The sequence below is a fragment of the Cynara cardunculus genome (assembly GCF_001531365.2).
Source record: "Cynara cardunculus var. scolymus isolate 2C chromosome LG 1, CcrdV1, whole genome shotgun sequence".
Classification (NCBI taxonomy): domain Eukaryota; kingdom Viridiplantae; phylum Streptophyta; class Magnoliopsida; order Asterales; family Asteraceae; genus Cynara; species Cynara cardunculus.
In genome coordinates this window covers 36,009,591-36,022,666 of record NC_037528.1, presented here as the reverse complement: position 1 = coordinate 36,022,666, position 13,076 = coordinate 36,009,591, and the positions used below count along the sequence as shown (strand labels likewise).

The window sequence follows — 13,076 nt, the reverse complement described above, 5'->3', positions numbered from 1 at the left end:
TGAAGTTGATACATTTTATCCCACTGAAATTTTTAACTTTTCTTCAAAATCTGTTTCACAAAATGAAGAATCTTTTTATGTTTGATGATTTCGAAAAAGTTTCTCAATGAATCAGACCCTGGTTCAGAATCAAAGGTGATTTATGATTTTGATTTGACTGAAAATAATATTGACCAAAATGATTCTAATCTTGAATTTGGCTCAAATGTTAAAAAATTTGCTTTAGAGAGGCAAATTTCTGAGTTTGAGGCGGAGTTAAAATCTGAGAAGAGATCCATGGAACAAGCTCAAAATGAATTTTCGCTTAAACTTAAAAGGCTTAATGATGAAAATTTTGAACTGACCATCCATTTGGTTTGTAAAGAGAAATTGCATGAGTCAAACTTACAAAAGATTCATGATCTCGAGAAGGATTTAAATTCCAATTTTGATGAGCGAACCAAGTTTATGAGTCAAATGATGAAGCTTGAGGGGGTTATCAAGAAGCCTTTCAAGTCCAGATTTGAAATATTCAGTGATTCTTTAGATTGATTCCACTGTTATTGATAAAATCAATCTTTCTGAAAGTGTTTTTGAAGTTTGAGAGTCTTCAAGCTTAAAATCTAAAAACGATTTTGAGATTTCTCTGAAATCTGAAAAGTCTGGGTGCTTGACTGTCAAATCTTCTGTGAATTTGAATTTCATATTTGTGGCAAAAGTGAAAGCTAGATTGAAAAATGGCTATGAATGGAGAAAGAAAGATGACTTACAGAAGAAAAGTGCTAATTCTTTCAAAATATGTTCTTCTGTAAAGAATTCAAAAGCTAAGCCTAATAGTTGCAAATGTGCTTTATTCTCTAAGAGGAAATGTAATTTGAATTCTGAATTAAAAAATTCATAACATTTTACTCACTCATATATACTTTCTTGAGCTCCAAAATATTTGCATTGCGATTACCGTGGTTACAATTCTTTCACTATTAATGCTAAATGCAAAGAGCAGATCAGGTCTAAGAAGTTCAAATCTGATTCTGTCTTCTCCTCATAAATCTAAAGCTGCAAATGGTTCTTGTGCTTCAAAGAAAAATCTTTCACAATTTTCTTTCAAAAGAAAGAAGAACCACACTTTGTGGATGTGAAGTTTGTTTGGAAATGGGTTCCGAAGAAAAGGTATGAATAGCACGTTAAAGTTATATCTACTAATTTGTTTGATACTAACCCAGATGTTCCCTTGTGCAGTTTTCTAGATAACTCAGTCTAGAACTCGGTTCCTAGTGTTGCAGATTTCTGGATAACCCAGTTTAGAACTTGGTTCTCAGTGTTGCAGATTTCTAGATAACTTAGTCTAGAACTTGGTTCTCAGTGTTGCAGATACTTAGATAAATCATTCCAGAACTCTAATTTAAGTGTAGCTTCTAAACAATTCAGCTTAGAAATTGTTCTTCATTGTTATGACTTCTGAACAAGACAATTTAGGACTCAAGCTACAATCGTCAAAAATACTAGTTGTTCATGATGAGTATGATGATCAGAATAATCATACTGATGTTCATCCTTTATATTGTATACAAGACAAGAGATAATCCTTTGAACATGTCAAATGGGAGCCTTTAAAATTCTAACTTTTTTTTTGTATGAGCTAAATTCAAAGGGGAGAATCACGATCTAAATTTCATTCTGATATGAATCTCAGGTATATATTTCTGAACTCTAAATCTCAATATGCTTAGACGAAGGAAAATTTCTAGGTTTATTAAAATGTTTTCAAATGTTCAAACCACTTCTTTAAACTCAAAATGATTTTACTATTCTCAAAAGTGCGATTTCAAATGATTTTTTTTGTAACGAGTACTTTGTTTGATTAGGTATTTCATTGAGTTAATATTTGCATATTTTCTCTTTTTACATAATTGTAATGCCTCATTCAACTGTTCTTCAAATTGTTATTATCACGTCTTTAAATTGCAAAATTCGTTTTCGGTGATTATACGCTCGTTTGTATTCAAATTTGTTTTTCTGGACACATTGAAAATAATTTGTGATAAACCGGTCCTGGTTATCCACCTGAGGTAATTGTTATGTGATTTTATGCTTACGTGAGTATGTGATTTATTCATGTGTTATGTAAATACATGCATGAGGTGGTCTATGTGCATATTTTATACGTGCATGCATGCATAGAGGATATTCATGAATCGTTGTATGCATGTGTTTATATGTATCTATGCATGAAAGTGTATGTGTGCATGGCTTTTACATGTGTATGGAAGTTGATATGCATGATGTGGGTATTTCATATGTATATGTATCATGCATGGGGGTAATGGAGGAAAATAGGCATGTGTCTATGTACATGTGGTTGAGAAGAAAAAAAATTTATATTGTTTTCCAAAACCGCCTTCCTCAAGGCAGGTATAAATGGGGGAAAGTTTAAAAGGAAAAATCTTTCTGCTATTTTTGGAAAGAAATCAATGAGAGAGAATTGTGTGTATTGCTTGCTATATTTGGAAGTGGGTCTGAGAATCAAAGTTAAAGCAGTGTGTGTTCATAATTCATCTTCTTTCAAATTCAAAACCTGCATAAAGGTTAATTTTACTTTACAAAAAAATAGCTTTTGAATTTGTTAAGAATTGCTAGTTTTACATACTTTATGCTGCTGTTGTATGAGTATTGGTTTCATGTTCTTATAAAATTCATTAACCGATAAGGACTTGTAATCGGACATGGTACTGTCCGGTGAGGGTCCTTACCAGCCAAGCCTTAACCGGCGAGGAGTTTGGTGGTTTTTATGTGTTGACCGATGAGGTCTTTACCGAATGAAGTGTTGTCCGATGAAGATCCTTATCGGACATGAGTATTCAGTTTTATATTCTTATCGCTTAAGTGTCGTTTGAGTTTAATATTAAGTGTTGGCCGCATTGGAGTTGTTATCGAGCAAGCCTTATCCGGTGAGGCTTCTCATCGGATGAAGCTTTAACCGTTTAATTTTATCTAAGTGATGACCGGTTTGAAGTGGTTATCAGACAAACCTTGTCCAGTGAGGATGCTCATCGAACAAAGCCTGAGTCAGATTATTATTATTGCTAAGTGTTGACTTTTGAGGACTATATCCGGAGAGTGTGCTGTCCGATGAGAGTGTATCCGGAGAGTGGGTGACCAGTGAGTATGTTTGTCATCTTTCAAGGTTTGTGCGAATAGTGTTGTCCGGATAAGTGGTGTTCGATGAGGGGTCATCGGCCAACTGCTTCCGCTCACTTGTTGACTTAAGCTTTGATTACTAGTGCATTTGAGGATCCGACTTCCTTCAATTGGTATCAGAGCCTACTAATCGATCTATTGATTAGTCGGATTAATCCATAAAGGATATCCTCTTTTGCTTGGTTATTTTGTCTTCATCGAAATCGGTTTTCACTCTTGATCACTGCTTTCCTATGAAAATCTGTAGATCTCATTTATTTATGTGAAGATAAAAGTATTTGAATTCCGGATTGGGTTCATCCCTGTAGTAATCGGATGAATTGAGTTGTAGACATGAAAGCGTAAGAACTCAACGGATTCCCTTCTTTGTTTGTCTAATTTGAGGGAGAAGGTCTCCTTGAGTTCTTAATAATTAGAAGATTTTTTTATAAGTTCATTAAAGAAGTTCTATTTACTCAACATATTTTCCCCTCTTCTTTTGTTTGTCCACCACTTTTTATTTTATATTTATAGTATACGTAATTATTGTAAAATAATATAATTATAATAATAACTAAAATAGGTAATAACTCTAAAAAACGTTCTGATACGTCTGTAAAAAATTGAAACTAACACTAGGAATCTTTAACAAACAGTATCACGAATCATTATTATTTCGACACAAGAAAAGAATTTTTCACACCCTTTTCGTGTGTCGAAGACTAGGAAGACGAATAACCCCTCCCAGAAATATTTGTTGCCAGTAAGCTCCAATTACATCATAGGTATCACAAAAAAGGGTTCTTTTTTTTGTGTATACTTATAGTTATTATCTTCATTTTGATAGTTTCTACGGTTACATGGATTATACCTATTTAGACAAATACCCCGACGATCTCCACTCGTTAAGACATACAAAGATCCCATTGTATTCCGGAAGCTCGTAGCATTGCTCCTGACAAAACCCAATTTATTGCCTCCTCTCCACCAATAATGCCTACTCCTTCAACTCTTTCTAAAAAATGGGATTCCGTGTAATAAGCTTTTGATGTAATTGCGCTGAGTAGAATTTGACAATGGGTTTGAGTCAATGATTGGAAAACTTCCTTTTCTAGATMTTGATTCGCGTAGAAATTCCGCAATTATAGTCCTAGTTAAACCGGCGAGACTCACATTCCCACTGGTAGCATAGAATTACAAAAGCCCTGCCAAAACCCCTGTACGGCTTCGTCTATTCCTCGATAAAGAGAAATTTGTTCCTTTATCCAAGAAAAAGTATTTCTAGTTTGCATGGTCCAACCATTGATCCCGAAAATTTCTACTTTTATCCATACCGAATCCAAGATTAGATTCTCGACCCAATCCAAAATTCCTTTATTTATCCTTTTTTTCTATAACCTACCTTAGGTCTTCCTTGATGACTTGGTATCGTGTTCATAACGTTGTATTGAATGATCCCGGATGGTTGCTTTCGGTTCATATAATGCATACATATATGGTTGCTGGTTGGGCCGGTTCAATGGCCCTGTATGACTTAGCAGTTTTTGATCCCTCTGACCCTGTTCTTGATACAATGTGGAGACATGGTATGTTCGTTATACCCTTCATGAATCGTTTAGGAATAACCAATTCATGGGGGCGGTTGGAGTATCACGGTGGGGACTATAACAAATCCGGGTATTTGGAGTTACGAAGGTGTGGCTGGAGCGCATATTGTGTTTTCTAGGTTGTGCTTTTTGGCAGCTATCTGGCATTGGGTGTATTGGGAATCCTATTGGACGCAGTTTTTTTCCAGATATTCTTTTAGATTTCGGTATCAAAAATAAATTTTGAATGATTTGAATCCAAAACGCTTGAGCACTCTTTTTATTTTATTGAAAAAGAGAGTCCTTTGTGTAAATTTCTTTGAATGGGTAAATCAATCATTTGCCCTTGGGGATCCAACATTAATCCTCTCATATCTACTAATTGATGTACCTGAGATGCATTTCCTCTGGCTCCCGAAAAAGACATTATATGGATTGGATTAAAAAGATCTCCCATTGCGGAAAATTCCCCACTACTGCCTCCTATAGTAGTCTGGGTCGTGTTGACTAACAATTGTAGATGTCTCTTCACAATAATTGGAATGGAGAAAATACCAATTCAAATTGAATACATTCGAAATGATGTTACTGCATGTATAGGGATTATAAATTTTACCATTTTCATCAAGTAAATAATATTTAAGTATTTGAAAAATCTGTTTTAAATTGTCAAGATGCAAATAGTTAGTTGCCCTACAGCCAATCTAGCAGCAATAACGGAAGCGGCATAAATCAGTGGATTCATGATAAGTTCCTCGTACCAAAAAAAATGGTTAATAGTACATCCAACCAATGAAATGACTTAATTATTCAATTGCTATGATTCATCTAGTCGAAGTAACTACGAACTTCGAATTCAAGTAATAACATTCTTGAATCCTCAAAACTAATTCGATATCTCTTTTTCGGTTTCTCTTGAGAAAGTCTTTGTGAACCCATACAACTTTTCCTCAAGTTTCTAGCCCTAAACTCATAATGGCGAGAAATATATTATTTTAAATTAAATAATTTTCTATTGAATGRGACATTCTTTTACATCAACAAATAACAAGTATTAGTAAATCAGTAGTGACTCCTCCAATACGAAAGAAATTGTGCATCATTCGCATACCGGTGGCAGCTTCGAATAGGTCATATATCAATTCTCTTTCTCGAAAAATATAGAAAAAAGGAGTTTGTGCCCCAATATCTGCCATAAAAGGCCCGAGCCATAACAAATTTGAAGCTATCCGACTTAACTCCAACATAATGACTYTGATATAACTGGCCCTTTTAGGCACTTGAATATTGCTTAATTGCTCTGGTGCATTTACAATTATTGCTTCTGTGAACATAGTAGTTAAATAATCCCAACGCGTTACAGCCCGTACGTCCTGAAACAAGGTTAGAATTCTAGCTCTTCCAGAGTGGTATCTCACTGATGGCTCGGACCCCCCGGAAGGAAGCCTTTTTCGCCTTCCACCTAAGCTGCGCAAAAAAGGCCCAAAGCCAATCCCAGGGAATAGTGAAGCTTCATAGGGTCTTTCTGTCCAGGTGCAGGTAGTCCGCCTCTTCACAGACATGTTTATTTCACCGAGCCTCTCTCCGAGACAGTGCTCAGATCGTTACGCCTTTCGTGCGGGTCGGAACTTACCCGACAAGGAATTTCGTTACCTTAGTACCGTTATAGTTATGGTCGCCGTTCACCGGGGATTCGGTCGCCGGCTCCCCTGTCATCAGGTCACCAACTTCCTTGACCTTCCGGCACTGGGCAGGCGTCAACCCCCATACATGGTCTTACAACTTTCCGGAGACTTGTGTTTTTGGTAAACAGTCACCCGGGCGTCGCATATTGGTTCTATACCCGATTCATAACTAGAAAGTTTCTTTGGTCCTTCGCTAATCGGAGCTAAAACTTCCAAAATGAAAAATACCAAAATAGGAATAAGACTTGATATTAAAAATGCCCAAAAAATATCATATTCGTATAGCAGAAACATAGATGCACTCCAATGAATGTGGAAAATATGTCGTATTAGTCAATTCGACTTGAAATTGTTAAGTCCTTCATAACTGTTCAGTTAAAGTAAGAATTGCTTTTGGTCAAACCATCTAGTTTCCTTTCTGGGCGTGTTTCCTTTCACGATTCATCGATTACAATCCTATTTTTATTACATACCTTTTTAGTTATATTGAATAACTAACTATTGCTCTTATCCAAATTCTCTTATTTTTTCTTTTTTTCCTCTGGCTACTAAGATGTTTTAGTTCGCCAGGTTGTCTCTTGCCCCATGGATTCAGCAGCAGTTTGAAAGGTTAACCTATTCGGGAAGATCCAGATCTATGCTTATTTTCAACTCCCTGAAGCATTTCATCGCTTACTACGCCCTTCCTCGTCTTTGGGTGCCTAGGATGGAAGAAGAAAAGATTTTTTGCTTAGACGCATGGAATTGACTAAGCATTTTATTCGCACAAATATAGAAGCCCGTTCATCTTTGACGCAAGAGCGCTCGATCAGTGAGCTATTACGCACTCTTTCAAGGGTGGCTGCTTCTAGGCAAACCTCCTTGCTATCTCTGCACCCCTACCTCCTTTATCACTGAACGATCATTTAAGGGCCTTAGCTAGTGATCTGGCAATTTTCCTCTCGACGATGAAGCTTATCCCCCATCGATTCACTGGCCCCCCTTGACCCCTGTTATTTTGAGGTCATATCTAGTATTCAGAGTTTGCCTCTATTTGGTACCGCTCTCACGACCCGCGCCGAAATGGGCGAGGAGGGATTCGAACCCCCGACACTGTGGTTCATAGCCACGTGCTCTAATCCTCTGAGCCACAAGCCCTACTCCGTCTCCATTGGATTTGTTCCCGGGAGTACCCTCAAAAAAAGGAACCTTTGCACTCCCCAGCCATTTCGGGTTAAGAAGATGTCAAAGCGCCTCATATGTTCCTGAATAGCTTCTTTCAAAATGACTTTTGCTTCCTTGGTGAATGTCTTGGTAGAAAATATTATTTCTTGAAACTACGTTTTATTAGTTTTTAAGTAAGTAGGTAACTCAACAAGGAATTTCCTTACCTGTCCAATTTCTAATGAATCGAGATAAGCGTTTGTTCCGGTATAAATAGTCAGTATTAGTTCTTCTACCACGAGAGGGGCGGATTGGGATTGTTTAAGCAATTCACATAAGCATTGACCTCTTGCCAATTGATTATGAGTAGCTTTATCGAGATTAGAAGCAAATTGTGCAAAAGCTTCTAATTCTGCGAATTGTGCCAGTTCCAATTTTATTTTACCGGCTACTTGTTTCATTCTTTAATTTGAGCTGCAGACCCTACTCTGGAAACAGAGATATCCACATTAATAGCAGGTCGGATTCCAACATTGAATAGATCGGCAGATAAAGAATATTGGTTCTCTTCGATGGAAGTTTGATTTTCCCAGAATGTATCCTAATTTTTGGCCTAATTCTTCTTTTGATGATCGATTCAACCTATGATCAAAAAGTTATACCTTGTTTATATTTTATCTCTTCAACAAGTTTAGTAATGAGCATAACAGCCCTATTGTTCCACTGGAGAGAGGAACCTATGATTAGCTTTTTGGGAAATTTCCAAACGAACAATTTCAACGAAATCTTTCAATTTCGTATTTTACTATGTTCAACTCTATGTATTCCTCTATGCGTAGAGCACATTGAATGTACAGAAATGCTTGTAACAGAGTTTCTCTTATTCGTATTAACAACTACTATAGGAGGAATGTTTTTGTGCGGTGCCAACAATTTAATAACTATCTTTGTAGCTCTGGAATGTTTAAGTTTATGCTCCTACCTATTATCTCACAAAGTTTACGAACATAAGCTCTTATTTTCATATTTACCACTCCTTACTTTAATTTTGAATCCACTTCTTGGAAGAAATTAAGTTTCTTGAAAATTTCCATTTCGAATCATATTCCTACGAAAGAAATAGTGAACTTGAAAAAACACCTAATATTTCGAATCTTTGTTTCGGGGTCGATAAATTATACGGCATCTGGTTGAATCATAACGACTTACTTCAATTTTGACTCTATCTCCTGGCAGTATCCATTTAGTCTACCCATTACCTTCTGGGTGGAATTGCCACGACATTGGTGTTCTTCTTAGTAAGAATTATTGCAGTAGGATAATGGCTAGGAGGATTTGAAAGGCATTATGGCATTAAGATTTCCAAGGTTTAACCAAGGTGGTTCAATTCAATGTTATTTAAGACGGAGTTCGAACACAGATGTAGGCTAAGTAAATCAACGAGCAGTCTTGGTCCTATTGAAAATGCCAGTGAAAGTAAAGATCTATTCTCCAAGGTTGTGTTCGTCAAGTTCATTTTATGCACTCCAAAACCTCAAGTTTTCTGTTTTACCATCTTCTTTCTGAAAATGTCAAATCAATCCTGAAATTCAATGTATAGTGTTGGATCCCTCACCAAACCACCTACTCTCATTAGCGACGAATATCCCCAGCGGAAACTTCTATGAAGGTCTTGACCTAGAACTTTATGTGTTGGTCCCAGTCGGATCTACAAAAGTTATATAAAATTAGTTTGTAGAAGGGGGGAATGAATACAAGCACATAAACTTTCACTTTTAAAAATTATATATTGATAAAGAAGATCAATACAAATTTTACAGATTGTTTGAGGAAGATATAAGGTAAAGAACCTATCTAAACAATTTAAGGGTCACACAATTACAAATACCAAAGAAAAAAGATTTGCTACAAGAAATAAAGATAAAAATCAAAGTGTTCTTCACTTCTTCAAAGTGTTTCTTTCTCTTAAATAGAGAATAGAGAGAGAAGTAACCTCTTGTGTAAGTTAGTAAAAAGGAAGATTGATAACTGAGAGGAGAGCACTCTGTTATTTATACCCATTGCATTAAATGCAATTTAGAAGGTACAAAGCACGTGTCAAGCTTTTGGAGGAAAGCTTGTCCTTTGCTACAATAAATAGTTCTTTTGGTTGTATATGAGTAGTCCTCTTTTCATCAAGTAGGTAAGCAATATAGAGTCAACAAAGTGGCTTCGTACTGTACTATACTCTAGAAAATGTATAGGTTTGTTCATTATGGGAGGAGGAGAAGACAAAAACAATTGTGCTTGGTAAGTTTCTTTTGATCGCTGAATACTGGGAAGACGCTGAAAGGTCTCTTCAGTATTCCTTGAAACTTGTGCAAACTTCACACATATGTAGACGAGCTTGTAATCACTGAATGCCGCTTCAGATCACAAACTTGCTAGTCTCTAATCTTCAACTTCTGTCTTCGACAATGCTGAAGAATCTATGGTGTGAGTTTTGTCTTCTTGAAGTATAACAGTCTCTAAGGGGATTACAATACATGTTCAGCGATCACAGAACAAACTCAGTGATGATCGTTGAAATTGAATAACATAAATACTATACTTCGTAAGGTAAAAGGGATCATCATCAAATCAATGAGAGAGAGAATCAACAATCTCCCCTATTTGATGATGACAAAGTAGCATAAAGAAAATTTCCTAAGTTATAATAGTAAGGAAAAGGTACAAGTAAAATACAAGTCCCTTTTAACTAAATTGATATCTCTTTTAGTGATACAGTTTACTTATGTAAGTTTACTTAAGTTTGTAAATGATTAAGAGACAAAAAAATATGATAAATGACACTACAAGCATATGCACTGACTGAAAGTTGTCAGTGAATGAATGAGAAGTAGAACTCATAGATACTTGTCCCACAACTATTTTTAGGGATCTTTTTCAGTGACACTAAAGATATCATTGTATTTTATCATTGGAAAAATTACAAGTGTTACATCAATGATTTCTATATTTATTACATATATATTATACACTGAAAGAAATGAAAGGAAAACAAGATTACAAGATAGAAAGTTAATTATTCTAAGTCGCTGAAGTCAATGTACCCTCATACGTCTTCTCCAAGCTTCTTTATTCGTAGTAGCTCCTTTCTGATCCTGCGGTTCATTACTCACCAGGTAGGTCATTGTCCAATCAAGATTTGAGATACTCAAGGTGGTTTATTGGACAGAGTTGGAACTCAGATACACGCTGGAAACTATATTCGCCATCATAGTCGATGAAAATTAATCCATACTTAGGCTTCACATGCACAGTGTTTGGTATGTAAGGACCCTTCGCTAGTAGTGTCAGATTTAGCTTTGAGGTATCTGGCTTCTTTCGATCCTTTAGGATTTCATCTAAGGAGAACTTTGTTTCATGTTCATTCCTATGAGAAGGTCCATCATTAGGATCTGAAAGGTGTCTTCTTCTTGTAGGCAGCTTCTCAGGCAGTGGAGGGACAGCAACAAACTTTGAAACCTTCTTGAAGAGTTCATTCTGGATATCTTCGATTATTGGCCGGTGCTTGGACTTTGAACGTTGAATGGCTTGTCGAATCTCCAGCATTCATCGTAGCTATACCGCCCAAGATACAAATGATACCCGGTGACAGCCTCAAGATTATATCTAGAGATGACCATGGAGATGAGAAATCCACCATCCTTCATTCGTTCATTGATGGTAATGTTTGAAATCATATGGGCACTTACTCTTTTCTTCATTCTTTCTTCACACCATCTCTAGTCACAGTCTTTCAGCATCAGCGTTATTTGATGTAAACATCAAGCTTGGGAGAGCAGCTGGGCCTCGGCCTTGACCATGTCTTTCTTCTTCAGCTTCCCTTTGGCCAGAGCTTTGGCGGCTAGAGACTTCATCAGCTTTAAGCTGTCTTCTATCTGCTGTTTTTGTATGCACAACTCTTCTTCGGCCTTGAGTTCTTCCTCACATTCAGCATCTGTGAGAAAGTGAAACTCACCACAACTAGAGGTATGAAGAGGGATATTTACTCTCGTTTAGTCAACTTGACTCCTCAGCTGAGTCATCCTTTAGTCAGAAAGAGCTCCAGATGTTGGAATAGAAAGAATCCTTTCATCTAGAGGACCAATGGGATCAAAGAAGAATTTTGGAGAAGGGAGGCTTCAGATTCAGATGTGAAAGGAAAAAACATAGAGCTTTGGGTGATCATGGTGTGATATATCTTCTTGAATATGAAAGAAAAATTGCCCTTTTCAGCCAAACCTTTGTTTTTGCTGGTGGTGTGTTGGTTCCCTTTAGATTTCTCCCCCTGGGATGAAGATTCCCTTAGGGAGACGCCCTTCTGTGCTGATGCTAGTCTTGAGTGATACTAAATCATGAAGTTGTCATCATCGTCGTCGTCTTCATCATCATCACCAAGACCGTGTTCAGTATCAGGGAGAGGAAGATCTTCATCATCCTCATCTTTTTTCGTCATTATTCTCATCACTAGTATTTAATGTAGAGAAGATGGGAAGGTCTTCATCAATCGTTGGAGCTATAACAACATCATCATCATCCATCATCATCATCCTGAGCTTCAACATCAGCTTCAGTTTTGCTGAATGTGATGGCACCCTTAGTTTGAGAGATGACAGCTTGAGGGGCAGCTTCAGTCTTAGCGGCTTCAGCTTCAGCTTCCTCAGCAATTTCCTCAGGCAGGTCTTTCTTCCCCTTTTTGTCATCAGCAATAGAAGAGGCGAAGTCATTAAGACACTACGACAGGTCTTCAATGTAAAGCTCGAGGTTTGAGAGGGCCTCGGCTTGCAACGGGTTAAACTCGGCCACTCGATCTAGGAATTGGCAATCAGTATAGGTGAAAGAAGATTCAGGGAGTGAGGTCGGACGCCGTAGAAGCATCAGAATCTGCTCGAGGAGCTCGCCATGCCTAGAGAGTTGGACTTGCACTTCATCAGCCTTCCTATTTAAAGCGTTGATCGCCTCAGTGTTGGTGTACACTTCGACTTTTACCATCTTCAGCATGTCATTCACCTCACAGACCTCAGCTTTGACAGCAGATAGGTCGTTGGCAAGGTCTTCCTTGAAGGGCATGTCTTGGTGGACTTGGTCCATTTTTTCAAAGACTGTCGTGACGGTAGGGAGAAGGAGCTTGACGTCCTCAGCTATGTCATAGACATCTGTCCCCATGGCTGTGGGATCCTTTGCAAAAGGACTTGAAAAGGAAGGAAAAACTGGAGCATTAAGAGGCTCTAAGTTAGAAGAAATGAAAGGATGGGTGAATATGGAATACCTGAAGGGTCCTCAGCGCCATCCAATGGACTAACGCTGGTGGTCTCAAAATCGCCTTCGAGAGGATAGGCATCTTGTGTTTGAGGCCCCTCGAGACGAGCCACCTCATGTCATGTGGTGGATGCTTCATCATCAGCGGGGACAACCACTGGTGAGTCACTAGCATGTGTAGAGACCAATAGAGGAGGAGAAGAGAGAACGGCTGAGAAAGGTA

The 13,076-nt window shown here is 37.5% G+C and overlaps 1 protein-coding gene and 1 non-coding gene across 2 annotated transcripts; both read right to left on the bottom strand.

Annotated features, from left to right (window-relative positions):
* Positions 1-4,061: 4,061 nt before the first annotated feature.
* Positions 4,062-8,031, bottom strand: LOC112504159 (NAD(P)H-quinone oxidoreductase subunit H, chloroplastic-like). The gene is made up of 5 exons (XM_025108135.1): positions 7,798-8,031; positions 6,376-6,488; positions 5,792-6,209; positions 4,330-4,415; positions 4,062-4,215 (listed from the first exon to the last, which is right to left on the bottom strand). The coding sequence occupies exons 1-5, from the start codon at positions 8,029-8,031 to the stop codon at positions 4,062-4,064; spliced, it is 1,005 nt and encodes a 334-aa protein (XP_024963903.1).
* Positions 7,491-7,564, bottom strand: TRNAH-AUG. Its single transcript has one exon. It is a non-coding gene; the product is annotated as a tRNA-His (tRNA).
* Positions 8,032-13,076: the final 5,045 nt, after the last annotated feature.